Source organism: Malaclemys terrapin, chromosome 2 (genome assembly GCF_027887155.1).
Source record: "Malaclemys terrapin pileata isolate rMalTer1 chromosome 2, rMalTer1.hap1, whole genome shotgun sequence".
Taxonomy (NCBI): domain Eukaryota; kingdom Metazoa; phylum Chordata; order Testudines; family Emydidae; genus Malaclemys; species Malaclemys terrapin.
Window position 1 is genome coordinate 75,040,480 of NC_071506.1, and position 22,887 is coordinate 75,063,366.

The 22,887-nt window shown below is 40.8% G+C and overlaps 1 protein-coding gene across 1 annotated transcript in view; it reads left to right on the plus strand.

Moving 5' to 3' along the window:
- Positions 1–22,282, plus strand: part of KLHL14 (kelch like family member 14) — a 77,865-nt gene extending 55,583 nt beyond the window's left edge. The window contains exons 4-8 of the mRNA XM_054018209.1: positions 1,100–1,178; positions 11,510–11,700; positions 11,811–11,969; positions 18,507–18,664; positions 20,709–22,282. Coding sequence (XP_053874184.1) covers positions 1,100–1,178; positions 11,510–11,700; positions 11,811–11,969; positions 18,507–18,664; positions 20,709–20,849 — 728 coding nt within the window. The 3' untranslated portion in view covers positions 20,850–22,282. The remainder of the gene's footprint in view (positions 1–1,099; positions 1,179–11,509; positions 11,701–11,810; positions 11,970–18,506; positions 18,665–20,708) is intronic.
- The last annotated feature ends 605 nt before the right edge of the window (positions 22,283–22,887 follow it).

Here is a 22,887-nt window from a genome sequence, read left to right on the forward strand (position 1 = left end):
ACACGTTCTTAGATTATTAGAGTTAAAAACTGTGGCTGGATCATTGTTCTTATCTATGAGTTTGATGTTCATAAATGTATCCTGGGGTTTGTGTACAAAACAAGAGGCAAGGGGGACCAATCCTTTAAATGCTTTGACAATGTCAAATATTCACCTTGCAGAATACCCTCTGATCATTTATTTAACTGTGATGTATACGGTTGGGTTATCCTACTATCTTTTGGAGCCTCTAATTCAATTTTTAGTCACACATACATAAACAAAGGTTTCTTTTTCAGAGACTCTCATGTGCGGAAGTCTCAGGTGTTACACAGAAATTGCAATACACTCTTTTGCTTCAGTCTTCTTGTTTTGATGTCAATCTGTATGTAAAATAAGGTGCAATCTTAATATCGTGAAGGCATGCGTACAATTCTGGGGTTTGACAGCAGGGATAAGCTAGTTAACTGGCTTATGTTGCTCATGTTTCCCATTTTAGCTAACACACTTGGAATAAGAGTCTAAGAGTATATTCTCCCCCCACTGCACATGTATAACTCCTGCTAACTTACACTGAAGGTGGGTAGTAGAATAAGAATAAAATAGTGTAGCGGTTGCACAACACATGTTAATGATCTGTGTAGCTCCTGGTTATTTAAACAATCTTTTTCACCTTGCTCCAAATAGAAATGAAGTGGGAAGGAAGGAAGGAAAGTACATGTTATTCCTGTGGTTTTTCAAACTGCCACAAAGTCCTCTAGTCATAAAATGCCATGAAGAAGCCCCAGCTTGAGCAATAATTTTCTGTTGTGTCATGAGAACTTTATTTATGGTGGATTTGAAAATACCAGGGCTTCTGTTTTCAAATACAAATTTCCAAGTTCTTATTACAGAAGGAAAGAATATTCTTTACATTTTTATTTATACCATTGATATTTGCTAGCTCAAATACTGTAGTGCCCCATTTATTGAATAACAACATGTGCTGAGTTCATACATTGTTATAAAAAGGGGACCCTTTATAAAAACTGCCAACATGTGAAATATATTTAATATACTAAATGGTGATGTTAAATACATGAAATAAACAGTTGAGTGTCAAAATAATCTATCTTTACAGGGAAACACAGTACAAACTTTGTCAGTCGATATGATCCCAGGTTTAACAGCTGGATACAACTTCCACCCATGCAAGAGAGGTAAAAACCTGCTACAAATTTTTCACTATTTCTTTTGTTGTCCTAAGAGGAGCTGAGCGTTGTCTTAGTTCTGGAAACAGGGAATGCTGTAGAATTAGTTTCAGAGTAGCAGCTGTGTTAGTCTGTATCTGCAAAAAGAACAGGAGTACTTGTGGCACCTTAAAGACTAACAAATTTATTTGTTAGTCTCTAAGGTGCCACAAGTACTCCTGTTCTTTTTGTAGAATTAGTAAAGTTGTTGAAGATAAAATCTCAGTGTATTGTTGTTTCTCTTTGTGCTTCTAATTTTATTGAAGCATTCCAAATTCAAAAGTTGAGGGACCAAATCCTGCAGTGCTAACTCCTGCAAAATTCCCATTGACTTCATGGGGGAGAGTTGCCTAAGTACAGACTGCAGGATTACGTCCTTTTCTGAAGTCTCCAAAATGTGCTGCAGAGTTTGTCATTTTCGTTTTCTGAATGTTGGTTGTCACGTCTGAGGCATGTTGCATGAGCCGAATGTCAAAGAGTGTGCAGTAGACACAGGACAGTTACAGTACAGTGTCAGTTACAGACAACAGAAACATTGAGACCCCAATCCTCCTCTGTGAGGATATATTTTTTTGCCACTGCAGCAGTGCAAAGAGATCCTAAACTTGACTTAGCTGGCAGGAGCAGCCCCACTCCTCTGTGATCTTGGTCTGCCAGCAGAGTTGCTGGCAGCCTGCACAAATGAGAGCAGCATTTGTGCTACTCTTCTTTTGTACTGGAGAGTGGCCTGGCACTAGAACAGCACCAGGATCAGAGGAATGTAAAGGTTCCTTAAACCTACCTCTGCACCATACCCCTGCATCCTATCACGAGGGGGGGAAAACCTCAGTGGAATGTTGTAGGTTTTAAAATAAATATCTGAAAGCCAGGAAATCCTTAAACTCTGCTAGGCAGTGTATGTTTAAGATGGACATTGTTTAAGATGGCCACAGGAGAAATGTCAAATGATACAGGATTTAAGAGAGCTCCAGCTGTAAGGGCTTCTAACTAATTTGCTAGTAGTGATACTTAGAGCTGTGTGAATAAGGGATTGTTTGGTTTGCTGGCAATTCAAAAAAAAAATTAAAAAAAATTAGTCATTTTTTCAAGTTCACCTGAAACAAAATTCTTTTAAAATTTTTCAGCAAAATGAAAATTCAGGTAGAAGGAATCATTTCAGATCAAACAAAACATTTTGCGCCCATTTCCAGCAGTTTGTATGTTTTTAATTTTATAAAAATAAAATAAAGGTAAAATTTCAAAATGAAAAGTCATCTCTAATAGAAAAACCAAAAGGTTTTGTTTTGAAAGGGCTGAAATGAAACATTTCAGTATTTTTGGAAATTTTGTTTGTTTGTTTTCAATCAAAACAATCAAGTTAAATCAACATGAATCTGCATTTTTGGACAAAAAACATTTTGGTCAAAAAATTTCAGCCAGCTCTAGTGGGTATCATACTTGTCATAGCCAAATACACTGTAGTTTGTCAGGATGTAAGGACAGAATTTGGACTGTTCTGGAGTACCTTAACACTGCATTTACATGCTTACAAATATCTGGGATTCTTTTTTCTGCCTTTAAGATAATTAGAACAGCAGTGTTCTATTAAGGGCTTTTCTCTTAAGCTATTTTTACACATACTGTATTTTCAACCTTAACTCTACTTTAATAAGGGTTTTGTTTCTGGGAATTGTATGAGATCTGATACAAAAAACTAACAGTTATGTGATGGTGTATAAACACTTTAGGGGATCAGCCAGGATACTTTTTTTTGACAGAAACTCCTCATACACTGGAGCTAACGCCATAATAGTCATGTAAGAAGAGCTTGGGTGTATGTAAATCAGCCAGTGAACTTAGAAATTGGCTACTATTCTTAGGGAATTTGAAGTAACTCTGATCTAAATCTTCACTAGATCTTATGGAAGCAAAAGTCCTGCAAAGAGGATGGGTAGGATGTCCTCTCTTGCTTATCCAGACTTAAGGAATGGCAGCAAGTGAGGCTTATTTGCATTAAAAAAGAGGCTCCTCACAACTCAGAAAGGAGGGGGGGGGGGTAAGGGAGACAATATTAGGACATGTGATGGCCAGCTTAGTAGCACTAGAAACAGTGGAGAAAGTTTATATTTGTGTGTGCATTCGTGTGACCTTAGCTTTGTGTGTTGAGTCAAACAATATGCCTGGTGGGTCTGTGCTATACTCACTTTATTTGTGATATAGAAGAGAGTGAAATAAACTACAAATGATCAGAGGAGGTGATGTTTGGATCTTGATTAGGTATGGGTTTCAGATTTGAGGCAGAATCTGAGTTTGGGCTAAGATTTGTGTTTGGAGTCAGTAGTGATGAAATATCATGAGTTGTTCCTGTGGAAATTTCGCTCAGAAATGTTGGAAATCTTGTGGGGGTTTTAGCTACATCTGAACCAGAACCAGGAGGCCCCTGCCTGTTGTGAGTGTGACCACAGAACCAAAGTCATAGAAGTTTGAACCATCTGAAAACTTAAAGCTTTCCCTGGGCCTCAAGGTTCTGGATTTGATCCATCTCTTGAACAAACCTGGAGAGTATTTTCTTTGCTAGTTACCCCAGTGGTAGAGTGTAGCAATTCTATAGGTGCCATCAAAGTAATTACTAACATACTATAGATGCTTTTAGGGCGTGATACAGCACCCATGGAAATCATTTGGAAGATGGCCATTAGCTTCAATGGGCATTGGATCAAAACCCTTAGTGAAAGTCAGCTTTAGTTTCTGGTGAGTTTCTACCAAGAACTAGAAATCCTCTGGAGCCTTCTGACTGCTCAGCATTTCCCTATTACTCTGCCTGGTGATACGTTCAAATGGTTAGTAACTTAAAATGTTACAAAATTTTGTTTAAATGTAATGTTCTAATCTTAATAGTCCCTTTTGCTGGGGGCTTTAGCGTGAGACAGTTAACCTTCACCTCCTCCACTCAGGATACATAATTCAGGCAGTGGGTTAGTTATCGCTGGATAGAGCCTCTCTCTAAGGATGGAGAATTTGATGAAAAATGTGATTAGGTATTTCTTAAAAAGTGTATTGTTACTTGCTAGCCTGTAATAACTTCTTCAGATGTGTTACAGCCTTTTGCATCAAGAGCTAACATAACAGTTTTTAGGAGACAATATATCCGATTACAGAACTGCAAAGCAATCCCACCTCCACTTCTTACTCAGGCAAAATGCCTGTTAAAGTCAATAGAGAGACTAGGTGGGTGAGGTAATACCTTTTATTGGACCAACTTCTGCTGGTGAGAGCTTTCAAGCTTACATAGAGTTCTTCTTCAAAGTCAATAAGCTTTTTTTTTTTTCCTCTTCAAGTAAGGATTGCAGGATTAAGCCCTATGTCTGTTGGCACAATGCAGGCACCATTGACAATACAGTCTGTTTAATGGGTCCTTTTGACTCAATATGAGCCATAAAGGCAAGACCTATGTAGGGATTTTAGTCTGAGAATAATCAACCAGATAAACTATAATGGCTCTTTGTAGAGGAGCGGACTCACCCCGCAGCACCTCCTGCTGGTCGTCCTCTGGAATTAGCTCTTCGACTCAGGAGCGCCCTCTGCAGGCCAGTGATCTGTTTACCCCTCCCCCCACTCGCCCCCCCATGTCCCTCGCAGGACTCCGGTGCCCTTGTCTTGGGTGCTGCCCCCCTGGCAGTACCCCCACTTTCTCTGGGTTTCCCCACCCAGGGGGACCCCCACCCACTATCCCCACTTTGCCTCAGTTTTGGCTACTGCCCAGTCTCCATCTAGCCCCCATTCACTGTGGCAGACTGCAGTATCAGCCACTCATCATAGACAGAGGGGTTTGGACTGGCTGCCTTTACCCACCCTCAGGCTGCCCCTCTGCAAGCCCAATACCTAGGTAGGCTAGAACTAGGCCCTGCAGCCTGGGGAGTTGCTGGCCCAGGGCTTCCCAGCTCCTAAGGCCTTTCCCCCCCCCCGTCTTCCTCTAGATCCCCTGGGTGAGTTCCTAAGCAGCCAGGCCTGTCTCCCTCTCCAGTCAGAGAGAGACTCTGTCTGCTTGAACTCCTGGCTCAAGCCTTTATAGGGCCAGCTGGGCCCTGATTGGGGCATGGCCCCAGCTAAGCCAGCTTCCTCCCAATGAGCCCAGGCAACTTGCCCTTCCACAGCCCTCCTCCAGGGCTGTTTTAAACCCCTCAGAGCAAGAGACCACCCAGCTACACACCCCACCCCTCAAGATCACCACCCCTGAGGGTAGGGGTGTCTCCTGGCCTGGACCAGTCACCCATGTGCCTCCAAAGCCGCCCGCTTCTTTTTGGACTCCTCCAGCTGCTTCCGCAAGCGGACCTCCTCATCCACAATGGCCGCATATTCTTTAGCGAGGTCCACAGTGCTCGCTTCGGCCTCGCGGAGGGCCCGCTCTGCAGCTTCCAGCCGCACACACAGGCCAGACTTCCCCAGGCCCTCTTCCTTCAGGTTCTGGGTGCCCACAGTTCCCTTCTCCATTACCGTCTGGGTCCCAGCCTCCTGCCAGCCCCACTCGGTCTGGGTTTCCTTCTCTGCGATGGGCTCTGTGACACTCTGGGTCTCACCCTCCCACAGGGTTCCCTCTGTCCCAGTCGCCACCTCCTCTAGTTTTGGATCCTCCAGGCCCCCAGGCACCTCCTTCAGGCCCGCCTCAGTTTCCCCAAGGGGGCAGTGCCTCCTTATATGGCCCAGTTTCTGGCAGCCCCAGCAGACTTGCCGCTTCTTGGCTGTCATGGGCCTTTCAGGATCCCTCCAAGGTCCCACCCCCTTGCCGGGGCTGACCTGGACCCTCTGCCTCGGGCCTGGGCATGCCAACCACAGGTGGCCTTCCCACCCATAGGCCCAACATATCTTCCACCGCCTGGGTTCCCTTACCCCGTGACCAGCTTGAGGGACTTGCCGCTTTCCCTATTCGGGGCGAGGCATCCTGCCTCCAACCCCGTAGGGACAGTCCCATCTTATATGTCCTATCCTGTCACAGGCGTAGCAAGCCTGACGCTCTGTCACCGGCCTCCTAGCCCTGGCGGTCCACTGCCTATACCCTCCGCGTTTTCTTGCTAACTCCTTCCCAAGGAGTTTCTGCAGGGCCCACTGTTCTTCCACCAGCTGGCCGACTTGTTCTTGGAGGGCCCATAGCACCTCCCACAGTTCCTGTTGGATCTCCCGTAATCCCAGCAGCTCTTTGGCCCCCTTCCGCCGGGTCGTTGCCCCCGGGTCCCACCCAGGAATGGTACCTGGGGCTTCTGCATAATAAACCCCAGCATATCCGGAGTCCATCATCCCCTGCTTCAGTTTCTCCACCTTCTCAATGTCCAGGCAATAGTCCCGCTGTCCTCTCTAGCCCCTTGTGTCGGGGCGGACCACACTGCCCTCATTCTCCACCACGTGTAGAGGAGCAGACGAACCCCTGCGGCACCTCCTGCTGGTTCTCCTCAGGAATTAGCTCTTCAACCCAGGAGCGCCCTCTGCAGGGTGGTGATCCACTTGCCGTTGGCCCCCGTGTTCCTCACAGGACCCCAGTGCCCTTGTCTTGGGTGCTGCCCCCCTGGCAGTACCCCACTTTCTCTGGGTTTCCCCACCAGGGGGACCCCCACCCACTATCCCCACTTTGCCTTAGTTTTGGCTACTGCCCAGTCTCCATTTAGCCCCCGTTCACTGGGGCAGACTGCAGTATCAGCCACTCATCATAGGCAAAGGGGTTTGGACTGGCTGCCTTTACTCACCCTCAGGCTGCCCCTCTGCAAGCCCAATACCTAGGTGGGCTAGAATTAGGCCCTGCAGCCTGGGGAGTTGCTGGCCTAGGGCTTCCCAGCTCCTAAGGCCTGTCCCCAGCCCTGCCTTCCTCTAGGTCCCCTGGGTGAGTTCCTAAGTAGCCAGGCCTGTCTCCCTCTCCAGTCAGAGAGAGACTCTGTCTGCTTGAGCTCCTGGCTCAAGCCCTTATAGGGCCAGCTGGGCCCTGATTGGGGTGTGGCTCCAGCTGAGCCTGCTTCCTCCCAATGAGCCCAGGCATCTTGCCCTTCCACAGCCCTCCTCCAGGGCTGTTTTAAACCCCTCAGGGCAGGAGCGGGTGACCACTCCGCTATACTCCTTTTAAATGCCTGTCAGGTAAATGTGGGTTTTGTGCACATGCAGTAAATTCTTAAGTTAAAAATCCTTGTAAAATCTGTGATGGATGAATTTTTATCTCATATGCTGAAATCCATATTAGACTGATCTCATTTTTGAGTTATAAAAAAATATTCAAACATCTAATCCCCATTATGGACTCTCAGTGCCACAGCAGCATGTTTTGCTTTTTCTTTAAAGCCAATTATTTTGTGCTGTTTGAGTTAATACTTAATATTTACTGGTGTATATGTCACTTTATGTGAATATTAAATAACTTGTTAGATATTACATTAAGAAAGGCATAGTAAAAATTGATCAGTCCTGCTTTCTAACTCCATCAAGTAATCGTAGATGGACCAATATTCTGATCCAATCACAATGGGATACTTTTTGAAGAGCAGAGCATTTAAACTAAGTCCAATAAAAGGAAATATCGTTATAGCGGTGATATTGCCCAACCTATGGAATTCACTGCTGCTAAATGTCAGACTCAAATGATGTTTCTGGATCTGAAGAGAAACCATCAGGTCATTTCAGCCCAGAATTGCAGGTTACAAAGCTTAGTATCATTCAAAATATTTCCATGATATTTAATTTTTTTCAGTTAAAAGTTTTTATTTAAATTTTCCTCTGCATTGTTTATAACCTAAAAAATACAGCATTGTACCAGTGCATGAGAAACAGAAAGTGAAGCTGTCTGGAAACTGCCAGCCTTGTTTCACTGTCCAAAGCCAAGTGAAATGAGAAAGTAAACAACACAATAGAGACAAATAAAGTAATTTAAAATAATTTTAATCTATGGGTTTATTAGTAAGTAAACTAAACATAAGTAAAAAAAAATTTTCCTTAAAAAATAATCTGATAGTATTCTTTTAAAAGATCCAGACTTTGTTATGACCACTAATAACATTAATAGCTATTCAATCTAATATTGGCAATCAAATTTAATGTTTCAGGGCATAAATTCATTGCCTCTGAGGATCAGGAAGTAATTTTGTCCCCTTAAGTTCACTGTTTACTGAAGCATCAAATGTTACAATGCTGTACTGGGAAAGTTCACTATTTACTGAAGCATCAAGTATTGGCTACTGCTGGAGGCAAAATGCAGGACCAATATTCTGATCCACAATAACAGTCCAGTATAATTTTTCTTACTAGAGTGGACAGTCTCTTCCCAGTTTTGTTGGGGGGAAATTCCTAGGCTGAGACTTTTCATACTATATTGTAGTCTGGAGCACATTTTACAGCAATTAAAAGACTTTTAACTATGCACTGCTTTTACAAGGTGCTCCTATAAAGTATTTCATGGAGAAAAAAGATGAGGGAAACTTGAAAACCTTGCTGTTGGAGTTTCTGCATATATACACATATTTAATCAGAAGACTGAAGCATGCTTTTTCATTTTTGCTCCTAACAGTGACACTCTGTGGATGAAACCAGGAGTACACATACAGGACAATATTAAGATTTTGTTGTTGTTGTTAAAATAGTAAGATCTGCCAGTTGTAACTAGTGCTGTATACTGAGATTGAACAAAAGGTAAAGAGACTGCCAGTTATGTAGATGTTATATTATTGATGGCAAATTGTAATGTCTAAGCACCTGGTGCATTGCTGACACTATGTAAATAACTAATTCACATACGCAATTTTGCACAAAGAAAGTTCATTAAAATATACTTCACATTTTATTGGACAATCACATGCCTCCTAAATCTAGTAAATATTGTACAGGCCTCCAAAGCTATCATATGGAAGGAGGATGTACAATATTTTTGGCAACAAAACCACATAATTTATGAGTTGCCACATACACCTCTACCCCGATATAACGCGACCCGATATAACACGAATTCGGATATAACGTGTAAAGCAGTGCTCCGGGGGGGCGGGGCTGCGCACTCCGGCGGATCAAAGCAAGTTAGATACAATGCGGTTTCACCTATAACACGGTAAGATTTTTTGGCTCCCGAGGACAGCGTTATATCGGCATAGGGGTGTACTAAAATGGCCATGGTTATTAACAAAATATAAAAATATATATATCAAAAGGCAAATGGCATAATAAATTTCCAGAGACTCCAAAACTGGCTGGCAACAAACCCTCAATAACCCACCCCCTACCATCCAGTCCAGTCATACTCACAAAAAAAGTGACTTAGCTGAACGTAGCTATGCAGGAAAACAATAGGGGACATAGATTTTATTAAAATGTCCTGTAAATAGCCAGTACTAAGAAAAGATGGAAGATTCAAACTTATAAATGTTTAGTTAACCTGTCTGAGAATAAATTGATAGAGTACAAAATGTGTGTGATGTGCTACCTGATAATGCAGAGAATCCATGGCAGCAACTTCTAGCTGACCACTGATTGATGGATGAAATGGTCATAATTTATTTTAACAGCTGTTGTTGAAGCCAGGAGCTATGTCCAGAGCCATTCCTCAGCCATCTTCTGCTGTGTTCTCTTTTGGTAGTAGGTGTGAGCCTTGTTCCCTCTGATAGCATTGCCATTCCTGTGATATTTAGGTCTTGCGCCTAAGGGCTTGATCCTGTATGGTTGAGGTTGCCCATGTACCCAAAAGTTAAAAATAAAAGGCAGCACAGAAAGTTCAGAACAACCCAATTACTCATAGGCAAGACCACTGCCTCATGACACCAAATCTCTCCTGCCTCATAGTAAGAATAAGGTCATAGTTGGGAGCAGCTATACTGCATCAGACTTGGTCATTCTACTCCCTTGACCGACTCTACAAGGAAGTGGCAACACTCAGGATTTGAAGTTTCAGTTTAGTGTGGAGGATTATGCCTACTGTTTAGCCTTACTAACACTCACACATAGCCTCAGTTCACTTTGTGCTCACTGCTTTGTTCCTTGCAAAGACTTGCAGGATTGAGGCCTAAGTAAAATTTGACAATCTGTGTGATGCCTTAAGGAAGTTTATTTTGTGATTCAAAAGACTGGCTGTGTAATAGACAAAGGGCACCCCTTTTCAAACTTATGTGCTTAGATATCAATTTAGGTGTCTTATATTAGCTACGCACATTTGAAAAACTTGTCCAATTGCTTTCTTTAGATGCTACACTCACAATTTATTAATTGGATATAGTGTTTCAGTTACACTGAGTAATTAGAACTGTACCTCATAGAGTCTAAAACGCCAGTATCAGTCTGGGCTGTGACTCCCTTGGGAGTGTTGCAAAAGTAAGGACTGGAGGATTGGGCCCTCTAAGTCTTGTCAGCCTAAATTATGTCCAATCCTAGTGTACAGCTATTCAGCACTGCTGTCTTCTTCCTCATACTGATGCTTTTTACAACTAAAGGGCCTGATGCTGCCATTCTTACTCTGGGAAATCTCCCATTAACATCTGGGGAGTCTTCCATAAGTAAGGATTGGCCCAAACTAGGAAAGTCTCAAAACACCCCCAATACTCTATTTTTATTCCCGTGGTAAACACTTAACATTAATTTTGAAGGAGCCAGGAAAGCAAACTGTAGGAGAAGTTCTGTCAGCACATAGCCCTGACCAGAAACAATAATTAGTTTCCTGTGTACCTGAGTTGCATGTGAAACCAGGCAGATGGCTAAAACTTTGTTCAGAGTTAGTTAGTTGGACCTTTGTGAGTTAAAGGGCAGAAATGTAATACTGTGCCTAGCTTAAGGAAAGTTGTTCTATTTGCAGTACTGCAGAAAGAAGAAAAAAATGATAATTGAAGAAAAATTTTGATGATGTGGGTCTCTTAGTAAATTGGGAACAATGACCCTTGAAGGACCATAAAGAAAGTGAATGTCAAGATAATTTATTATTGTTACATTATCTACCTCATTTTTCACTTTGTCTTACTAAGTTGTTATATCCTTACAAAGTACCAAATGCCCCAAACATTAATAAGCACCTTTTTATCCTTCAGTAGAGTTAAGAGCAACAAACAGCTTTTTGAAAAAAAAAAAAAAAGGCATTCCTCACCAGATGTATGTGTGTTAATTGTTTTGACATGAAAAACAAGGTATTCATTTGATGCCGAGCACATATTTCATTAGCAAACTAGATCCAATCTTTAAATGGCCCTAAACGTTTGAAACCCACAGACACTCCTTTTTGAAGTAGAACTTGAAGTAGCAGCTAATTTAGTTCAAAGAGTAGAATGAAAGAATTGTCTTAGTAACTAATTGGATTATTTTTATTTATTTATTTACTCTAGGAGAGCCAGTTTCTATGCATGTCGGCTTGATAAGAACTTGTATGTGATTGGTGGAAGAAATGAAACTGGCTACTTGTCCAGCGTGGAATGCTATAATTTAGAGACAAATGAATGGCGTTATGTATCTTCTTTACCGCAACCTCTAGCAGCGCATGCAGGAGCAGTGCACAACGGCAAGATATATATTTCGGGCAAGTCTCTTTTCGTATTACTGCTACATACAAAACTTCACAGGCAAATTCCTGTTGCAAGGCGACATCTTCATTTACATTTAATTAATGAAGGTATATTTCCTTTGTAGGGGGCGTTCATAATGGAGAATATGTCCCCTGGCTGTACTGCTACGATCCTGTAATGGACGTCTGGGCCCGAAAACAGGACATGAACACAAAGCGAGCTATCCACACTTTGGCTGTAATGAATGATCGACTGTATGCAATTGGAGGAAACCATTTGAAAGGTCACCTTTTTATAGCAAAACAACATTTCAATGGCCTGTCTCTGGACAGAGGATATTTCTGTTAGCGAGTCATTGTTAAACTAAGTGTAAAACCCTCGAAACACAATTTAACAGGATGCTTGAGCCAGCAGTTTTAAAAACATCTTATGCAAATTATTTCAAAATTATAACAGTACATTAAATATATGAGTAATGAATGCTTTAGATAATAAAAAAATAGGAGCTTCCATTACTCTAAAGCATGGACAATTTGTCATTACCATGAATTCAGTGAAACAAACAGATTATTCTTTGACCCAAATGTAACAGCAATATTTTCCTCTAAATCATTTTCCAAGATGTGAAGTAAGAGTTTTATTCAGAGCCACACAGAGAAACAACCCCCGATTTAATGAAAAACCATCCATTAAATATTAGGACTAGAAACTCAAAATCCCTTTTCAATATTAAATGTAGCCTGTGACTTTAAATTCTTTATTAATTCTTTTTAAAGGTCTCTTGTTTTCATCTTTTAAAAGCTTTTCTTTAATGACTAATGTATAGGCATCCACTGTTCTTTTTTGAATACGTACATGCCACTCCCGTTAATGTTAAAAGGATGCTGTCTAATCTAGACAGTTTAAAAAATGAGTTTAAAGAAGTTTCATGCACCTCTCCTGCCCCTGTGTCTCCCTGACAATGTCTGTCATTTTATAATCAAATTGGTGTTTTGTCTCCCCCGTTGCAGCATGAAAGAGCCTCACAGACAAAAGGGGAAACTAACTGACAATGCAGGAGAAGCAGTGAAAATGACTATGGGTAAAATTTTCAAAAGTGCCTCAATGACTTATGAGCCTAAGTCCCAATCAGACCCTAACTCACTTTGGGTATGTCTACATTGCAAGTGAAGGTGTGATTGTAGCATGCGTAGCTTTAATCAAGCTAATATGGGAAAAATAGGGCTACATATACACTATGAGCAAGGGGTGGGATTGTCCTGCTTGTTTACACATACTCAAGCTACCTCTCATTGAAATAACGCGAGTATAAAATAGCAATGTAGCCACAATAGCACAGGCTTCAGAAGCACAGCTGAGCCATGCCGAGTACATACCCACCAGTTTTAGTATGTGTATACGAGCAGGGGAATTGCACCCCTAGCTTGTAGTGTAAATGTAGCATAACAGTGTAGACATACAAAATTTCACAGGCAAATTGCTGTTGCAAGGCAATATCTTCATTTACATTTCATTAATGAAGGTATATTTCCTTTGTAAGGGGTGTTCATGATTGAGAATATGTCCCCTGGCTGTACTGCTATGACTCTGTTATGGACGATCCTGTTATGAAGACGCAAGCTTCAGCATGTGCTAGCAACCAGAGTACAATCCCTGTAGGGAGCTTAAGTGTGTACTCTGGTTGCTAGCCTGTGCTAAGGCCTGTGCCACTACATCTACACTGCTATTGTTACCTGTACTAGCTAGATTAACGTCAACAAGGTTATGACTACCTGTGATACAATCATATCTTTGTTTGTAAACATAGCCTCATGCACTTTGGAAAATTTTCCCCTATATGCATAGTTGGCTGAAGCACCTTAGCTGGTACATATGGGTACCATAGGGAAGCATAAAGTCCCCTCAGTAAATAGCACTGTGTCAGATAGTGCCTCTATGCCAAGTGCAGAACTGGGTTAGCCAATTCTGTGCAGCCTACAGGAGCATTCTAAGGTGGGACAGGCCAAAAGAAAGAAGGAATAGAAGCTCTCTATGTACTGCACACCTGAAAATCAGGCCACTTTTAGGTGCCAAATTTGAAAATATTGGTCTTTGAGTACTTTGAAATGTTGATCTTCGAAACAGTTCTATACTAAAAAGTGAGGTTGACCCAGCTACGTTGCACAGGGATGTGGAAAATCCACACCCCTGAGCGACATAGTTAAGCCAATCTAACCCGTAGTGTAGACAGCGCTAAGTTGACGGAAGAAGTCGTCTCTCAATCTAGCTACTGCCTCTCAGGGAGGTGGATTAACTACGGTGATGGGAGTGATTAACTACCTGTGCTGTCACTGTCATGTCTACACAAGCGCTGAAGCTGCACAGCTGTAGCAGTTCAAATGTCAGTCTAGTCTTATTTCCACAGAGCTCCACCATTCTTTTTTCTATTGGAATAACAAAATTAAGAGGTATGTAAAAACTGGAAATGTTCCCCTCTTCTTTTAAGCTCTATTTTGTCCTTCCCTGCAACAGAGGAAAGCAATAAGTAAAGGGACACTATGCAGCACTATGTACATTTAACTAAAGAGAATGCATTTCCATAATTTTAATATTGCTCCCAGAAGTGTTTCAGCATTGGACTCTTAATGTTTTATAAATAGAGGGTCAGATCCTCAGTTTAATAAATAGAGAGCATCACTCCATTGGAATAGCACTGATATATACCAGCTGAGGATTCGGCCTTAAGATCTGGCCTATTCAATGTGGGGGTTGTAAACAAAGTGCTTTGTGTTCCTTGACTTATATGTTCCATAGAATAGCAAAATGTTGATTAAAGTATATTTGAACATGTGTTGATTAAAATTAAATGGAACTGTAATACATACTTTAATAAGGTCTCTTTACTCAGGAAGTTGTGACAACAGTTCTGATCTCCCTGGTGGCATCTCCCAATTTTATCAGACAAATAAAATGGAACATGTTACAATTGTATTTTCTGCTGTACCATGTTGTTGCCTTGTATGCTTCAGCCATGGCTGAGTTGCTCTCTGTTGTGGGATATTTGCCATCTTTGCTCCCAAAATGCTGTTGTTTTGAGAAAGAGTTCTTTGGAAAACATTTCTTCTTATTTGCCCAGTGATGAGGCGCTCAAAGAAGAACTGTAAGTGAAGGAATGGGAGAGTGGATTGTAATGTGGATTCTGCAACAAATACTGCGTTGACTTGGGGTAAAGATGCTCTGATAGCTCAATGGCAAAACACTCATTTGTGAAGCTGGATTTCTACTAGTGTCAGTGTCTTTACCTCATCATAACTAATTGTGGGTATACTACAAAGTTGGGGGGTGGCCTTTGACAGATTCTGGGCACACTGGGTTGACCTCATCATAGACTCTTGAAAATTCTGCTGTGATGCAAAATCATTTTGTCACAGCTGTTCATTCCTGACATAAACTAATAATTTTGCAAGCGTCATTGTTATGGGCTACCTATATCACCAAATACCCTTTCACAGACAGTCTTATATTATATATTTATATATTTATTTATTTATCTCCTAGAACTGGAAGGGACCTTGAAAGGTTCTCCTCTTTTCTATTCCCTTTGATAGAAAGAAGATAGAAATATAAAACAAATCATATTGGCGTATGACTAAGACTGTAATTTTATTGCAGTGTTGCTAAAATTGTTTGGGCTCTCTTGAGATTTAAGGTATTTGATAAGAGGAAATGTTGTCTAAAAGATGTCTAAGAGCATGTAATGGGATCATGGACTCCTGTTTTCTATTTCTAGCTGATCAACTCAATCCCTGTGTAAACTTGGGCAAATTATTTAATGTCTCTGGGCCTCAATTTACCCATCTGTAAAGCAACAGTAATACAATTTACCTCAGAGGGGCATTATAAGAATTATAGAATCATAGTAGTTTCCACAGTCTAGACTGTAAGATGGTGCCAATTATAAACCACATTTTGACCCCTTCTAAAAGATTCACAGACTTGATCGCTGAAAGAAGAGAAGTTATCAAAAAAGAGTGGATTTACACTTTAAAACAATTATTCTAACTTCTTTTTTCCACTCTTAACTCAAAATGGCTTAACGTGAAGATCTCAGAATTGTGTGATGCATTGATCCCCAATGAAAGCTAGAGCACAGATCTAGTTTTGCCTTTTTTGAGTATCTAATTCTTTGTTTACATATATATTGTCTGTAGGCTTCCACATACAGATCTTAATTCTTCCATTTTGCTTGTATCTTGTGTAGCCATTTACATTTGTGCAAAGTGGGCATAAGTGCTACCATTCCAATTTTATAGAGTTTTAGAATATCTTTGCACCTACTTTGCACAATTGTAAATGATTCCACAAGGTACAAGGCAGTGGAGAATCAATCTCAGAGATCTAGATGCCTCAGATCTCCTTGACAATCTGGATACAGACCTGCAAATTACACAAGTACAACAGTGGTGGTGGCATTGGTAGGTGCTCTTCTCCTGACAAGAGTGGTATCATAAGGCTTCTCTTATGTGGCTTCTTCATTCTTTCTTTGCTGAACATTCCCTGATGGTGGCTTCAAGCAATTACTCATCATCTCTAAGGGAGCTCATATGTGGTGTTCCATAGGGCTCCATCTTGTCTCCCTCCCTGTTTCCATCCTTGTGTACATGGGGCCAGTAGGAGCATTAGTGGGGAGGCATGGGCTGCAGTATGTTCATTTTGTTGATACCCATCTCTCCTTCACTATCTTGTGTGATCCAGCCAGTGCTATTGAATGCTTTACTCAATGTCTGGGTGAGATTGGGGCACGGACGAGGTCTAGCTGACTGAGATCAATGCCAATAAGACTGGAGTGATACTGGTTTGGGTGCAGGAAGCAACCAGAGAAAGAGAGAGAGAGAGCGTTATATCTACCTCTTGCTTGGAGGACTTGTACCCACCTTTTCACAATCTGGGGCATCGTTGCACCCCAGCTGCTATTTAATGACTACATAGCAGCAATGACCAGGAAGGCTTTTTTCCATCTCAGTCAGGAGAGGGTGACCGCTCTTTTTGTGGATGTGGTCTTTGTCCCCTCATGACTACTGTAATGCACACTAATGAGGCTACACCTTAAATCAGCTGGAAACTGAAGCTTGTTCAGAATATGGCAGCCTGCTTATTAAGCAGAGTATCTTTCTGGAAGCATATGACACCAGTGCTTCTGCATTGTCTATCTGTGGTTTCTGGGTGAGGTTTAAGATATTGATTTTGAATGATAGGTTCCAAGCTATTTAGGATTCTGTCTACTTTAGGGACAGCTTCTCGCCATGCATTCTTGCTGCAGAAGACAGCATTGGTGCTCAAGCTGGAACCCCAGCTGTATAAAATAGTAGCTACTAGCAAGACATTCTACTTGAGGTAACCTAAACTTTGAAACTTACTCCCCATCCCGTGTTTGTCCAGAATAGCTTGGATCTGTTGATCTTCAGGGAACACTGCCCCCACTTCTGGGGTGGGATAATTGGTTGGTGAGGAGGAATATTGTTTGGGGTCTGCTTTCATCATTTCTTAGTTATTTTCTAGTTTGGGATGAAGAGAGTTCTCTGGTTTGGTTAGGTTTGTTATGCAGTTGTATTTTTGATTCATGACAGAGACCCGGAGTCTTTGGGTTAAGTGCTTTTTAAAGAGTTAGTATAAATTGAAATAGTTAAAGAAATAAACATTAGAGGAGTTGGCTTACATATCTGTATATTGGGTAAGATTTTTCATCATTCTTTTCTAAAATGACTTTTTCTAAACTTACTAGTGTTACGAAGAAATAGAATAATTTTATTTTTATTTTTTTTTAATAATAGAGAAATTTCCTTATAAAAAAGATTCATTGAGAAAGTGCTAAGGTTCTGTCTAAATATTTATTAATTTAAAACAACATTGTTGTAAATAAAATATTTGTAAAAAGAAAAAACCCCAAACATTTGAAGTCAGAAAGTTCTAAGTTAAAGTTAAAAAACAAACAATTGAAAATTAAGAAATTTTAGTTTTTCAAAACCCTGAACACTGGAAAGTCTCAAAATACTCAGAACATTTTCCATCACTAGCTTTATCTTTCTGTCCCTTTACCCTCACTTCTCCTCCAGTTACAGGTGGAAGACCCTCACTAGTGGCCATATGGAATAAATGCCAGTTTTCCCTGAATAACTTAGATTTTTGCATTATGATAACATCTGCAGCTATCCTGCTGGCCTGTATCAAGTACAGGGATATTTTATTGTAAGGGTAGGCTATTTGGGAGTTTTTCATCATATGATCAGGGTGAATGTGGAAAAAGCTGACCTCTGGTTTTGGTGGCATGGGACTTCTGACTATATAAGTAAGGTTAATAGCGTAAAATTGGGCTCCATCTATAGTTGTTGTGTGTGGCCCATTTGTGGAGGGTAATATAAGACAATATGGTTTTGCTGGCCTGTGGGAGATCTCTGTGATGGGGAGTGGATAGTTTTGCAGCTCATAGGCCAGTATGGTATCTTTATTCCTGGATAGTAGGTGATTGTGGAAGTTAAATGCAGGATAGTGGTGGGGGAGTTGAGGTTGGTATTGGAACTGTTACTGTGTATTTTCACACTTTTTTTAAATAGGTGTGGGCCCAAACCAAAACACTGCATACAAATTCACCACAGAATTTCAGATCCAGACTTTGCAGCTCCTGACTTCCATATTTTTTTAGAAAATTCCTATTACTATTACCATTCATCAGGAACTATTAGAGGTGGCCGCAGTTGTACTTTTGAAATAAATATGGCTTTTTAAAAGGATATAGAAACTTAAAGATGCCTGCTTTAAGTTATTTTCTAAATATTTTATTCAGGTTTCTCCCATCTTGATGTCATGCTTGTGGAATGCTATGATCCAAAAGGTGACCAGTGGAATATTCTTCAGACTCCTATTTTGGAAGGTCGCAGTGGCCCTGGATGCGCAGTTCTTGATGACAGTATTTACCTTGTCGGAGGCTACAGTTGGAGTATGGTGTGTACCTGTTTTCTGAAAATGTCTCCTCGTGCAATTTTTAGTTACTGTCTGAAAAAAGTTGTGCCTGTTCTTTTTTTCCTTCTAAGAAATGCTGAAAATATAAATCAAGGGCTGTCAAAATCTTGGATGCATTGAAAATGTTCTTGAGGCTGATTTACAGCTTGGTTTGTAAAGCTGACATTACTTATTGATTTTCTGATGGAAATAATCTTATTTCATTTCCAATTTTATTTTATTATGAAAATATAGATTAAGGGCTAAGTCCCATATTTTTAAAGCTATATAGGCATTGCTCCACTTAGCGTTGCACTGCCAAAGTTATTTAGGAGCCTAAATCTTATTTACAGAAGTAATTTAGGGAATTAGGACATTAACTGACAGTGGGATTTAAATGACTAGGTGCCTAACTCACTTTTGAAAATGGGTCTTAAGCTCCTAAATCAATTAGGCTTTGCAATGCTGAGAGAACAATGCTTAAATAGCTTTAAAACTCTGGGCCTTAGCCTGCAAACACTGTTGCTTAAGTTACATCCATAAAATACACACATACATGTAAAATAAGAAGCTCCACTGAACCCTGGGGATTGGGTATGCAAAACAGGTGCTGTGAAATGTTGTAGTCTAAAGGATTTAGCACATAGTTGGGTATCAAAAGATCTGGGGTTATAATCCCAGCTCTTCCGCTGGCTCCCTGCATGACCTGGCGCAAGTCACTTCACAATCTAAGAACAGGAGTACTTGTGGCACCTTAGAGACTAACAAATTTATTAGAGCATAAGCTTTTGTGGACTACAGCCCACTTCTTCGGATGCATATAGAATCATTCTATATGCATCCGAAGAAGTGGGCTGTAGTCCACGAAAGCTTATGCTCTAATAAATTTGTTAGTCTCTAAGGTGCCACAAGTACTCCTGTTCTTCTTTTTGCGGATACAGACTAACACGGCTGCTACTCTGAAACCTTCACAATCTAAGTTCCCCAAAGGGGACTATTAGTACTTACTTACCTGTTTCATTCTGTTATTGTGAGGTTTAGTTGATGTCATACAGTGCTTTGAAGTCAGGATTGATGTCAGTGGTACAGGATTCGACCCATAACGTACTACATAAAATTAATTGTTATTGATTGAACTTTCTGTGTAAAGTGCCTATTTGTAAGTGTGTATTTGCCTGCACTATTGCCTTTTGGCACCCATGTACGTTTTTATAGGTTAAAATACGTGCAATTTTTTTGAAAATGTAGCCCTACATGTACATTTTGATGTTATTAAACAAGTGTAATTTTAATGTATGTTTGAGATCTTGCTTCCCTCACTTACATGAATAGTCCCATTGACTTGGACTGAAGTATTTTTACCAACACATTGAGCCTGGTTCTCCTCAAACTTACACTAGTTGTACAGCACGGTAGCTCTGTTGACTTCTGATTTACTGCCGGGTAAGAGAAAGATCAGCCCCTTTATAGTTGACTTTAGAAAAAATGAAGCAAAGCTTTGGTAATGTTATTTGCATGATGTACATGAGTATATGCACTAATGAAGCTGGGGAAGAGGACATGGATTGATTTAAGACAGCTTTTTTTTAATCTGAGCATCAGTCACTTATAGAGAACTTTTAGCATTTTTTCATTATTTCAATTTCCTTTTAAGAGAAGATATTTTAGAATAAATTATTTTCGTTTGTACGAGGTGCAGTGATACAAAAGAGGGGTATAATTTGGCAATATTGAGTAGTGATTTTGGGTCACTCAATACTTGTATACTTCACTGAAGACACTTTTAGAGGAACAATGAGGCGTTCGGTGGCACCTTGAAGACTAACAGATTTATTTGGGCATAAGCGGAAAGCCCAAATAAATCTGTTAGTCTTTAAGGTGCCACCAGACTCCTCGTTGTTTTTGTGAATACAGACTAACTTCTGATACTTTAGAGGAACTTGGTTTTGAGAGGGTGAATGTTCAGCACTTTATGACAATTGAGCCTGTTTAATGTGTCTCAAGTTTTGCTCTCACAATGTTTCAATAAGATTTTGTTCTATCATAGGGAGCCTACAAATCTTCTACTATTTGCTACAGTCCTGAGAAAGGAACCTGGACAGAACTAGAAGGAGATGTAGCTGAGCCACTTGCAGGTCCTGCATGTTCGACTGTCATACTGCCAGCCTGTGTACCGTACAACAAATAATATTCGAGAAGCACTGAAATGAACAATATTACATTCTGGAAAGTAATAACGGGTGACGTAAATATTTTAATAGAACAGAATTCCTGGCAAAACAAAACTACCATAATTGACCCCTTATTTCAGATTTATGCTTTAAAAGCAAACTGGGAACAAAAAGTCTCATCTCAGATAGATGCCGGTGTCTTGTGAAGCAAGTAGCCAGAACACACCGAACATTACATGCTGACAGACTGCCATTTCAGACTGATTTTAACTTTTTTCCCACTACAGAAATATTCTTCACATGGGTTTTAACTTTTAAAAATGAAGGCTAAATGTCCAAATACAGCCTGAAAAGACAAGATCAGTTTTGTGCATTATATTCTACCTGCATGTGATCTATGTGAAGTCATGAGGGTGTTGTGTTCATGAATGCTTCAAAACTCAGATACTGAAAAGCTCACTCTGCATTGCAGAACTGTCTCCCCCTCTGTAATCCTAACCTACAGCTACTTCATATGCTCTGCAAGCAACACAGCATCAAAAGATCATAAAAGGTAAAGAAATGTCATTCCATTTTTGCACAACTTGGCTTCTCATACACTCTGCCTTCAAAGTCTCCATATGTAAGTGTAGTGAAGAGCAGACTACGATGAAAGTGATGCTTTACAGAGCACTTCTTGCAATAGTGATTTTAAGGATTAGGAACAAATTCTGCTCTTAGTTACACTGGTATAAATGCAGAGCCACTCCACTAAAATCAATGGAATGAATGTTTTTATAGCTGGTGTGACTGAAATCTTGGCCTAAACCTCAAATTCTGGGTTTACAAAGTAAGTTTTTCTCATAAGCAGTTAAAAGACAACACAGTCCATTAATACAGTAAACATACAAGAATTCTTCATTTTCACTAACATTAGAAGTGAACACACTTGCTATTTGCTTTCAAAGACAAGATCACTGAATTTATGCATAATGGTACCTCTTTGGACTTTTAAATTAGTATGCATAGAATTGAAGGGACCCTGGTAACTGGCTAAAATCCTCGTCTCTGATTTCACAATTTTAAAGGTTTTCTCTGTTGATCCAGAAAAATACAGGGCTGGATTCTCCACTGCCTTATACCTTGTTTAGTTATTTACATCTGGTAAAGTGAATGCAAAATGCTATCAGATCAGAACAGTAGCATATGACACCCACTTTACACAGTTGTACTTGATTACATAGGGTGCAAGGCAGTGGCAAATCAGGCCCAATGTGTTTTTATGCTTATGTCTTCCTTTTGCAGCAGTAACTGACTTACAAACACTGTGCCTGGTTCTCCACTTCCTCTTGGCTTGCATAAGGATTTCGACCTGTACACAATGCATATAAAATACTTCTTCTTTGAGTGCTTGCTAATGTCCATTCCATGTTAGGTGTGTGTGCTCACCACATGCACCAGTGCCGGAAGTTTTTCCTTCAGTGGTATCTGTAGGGACCAGCTCTGGCACCCTCAAGAGTGGCATGCATATGCACCAGTCGAAGGGGCACCACCAGCCCCCTCAGTTCCTTCTTACCGCCAGTGACGGTACTGGAACATCTCCTTGCTTTGGCAAGTACTCTTACCTATGTCCTTCCTATTATTTATTGGGTTAATAGTTCTTAAATAAGTAGTTCTTTTGTTCTCTTAATAGTTAGTTAATAGTACAGTAGTTAAGTTAGATAGTCCCCTAAGGGACTTAGCCCAGGGATGGGGCATGCCTCAATCCCCGGGCTTCAAGCCTTGTGATCGCTGCAAAAAGCCTATGCCGATCAGCGACCCTCATCAAAGCTGCTTGAAATGTCTGGGGGAAACCCATGTTAGCAATAAGTGTCACATCTGCAAGAGCTTCAAGCCAAGAACTGAAAAGGAGCAGGACATAAGACTGAGAGCGCTCCTTATGGAGCATGTCTCCAAACCACCGAAATCAGACTCCACTCCAAGCACAGTGGCGTCAGCACAAAGTGTGCCACCGGCACCAGCCTCCCAATGCTGGTCCCAGTCCCCAGTACCCACTAAAATGCAAAGGAAGCACAC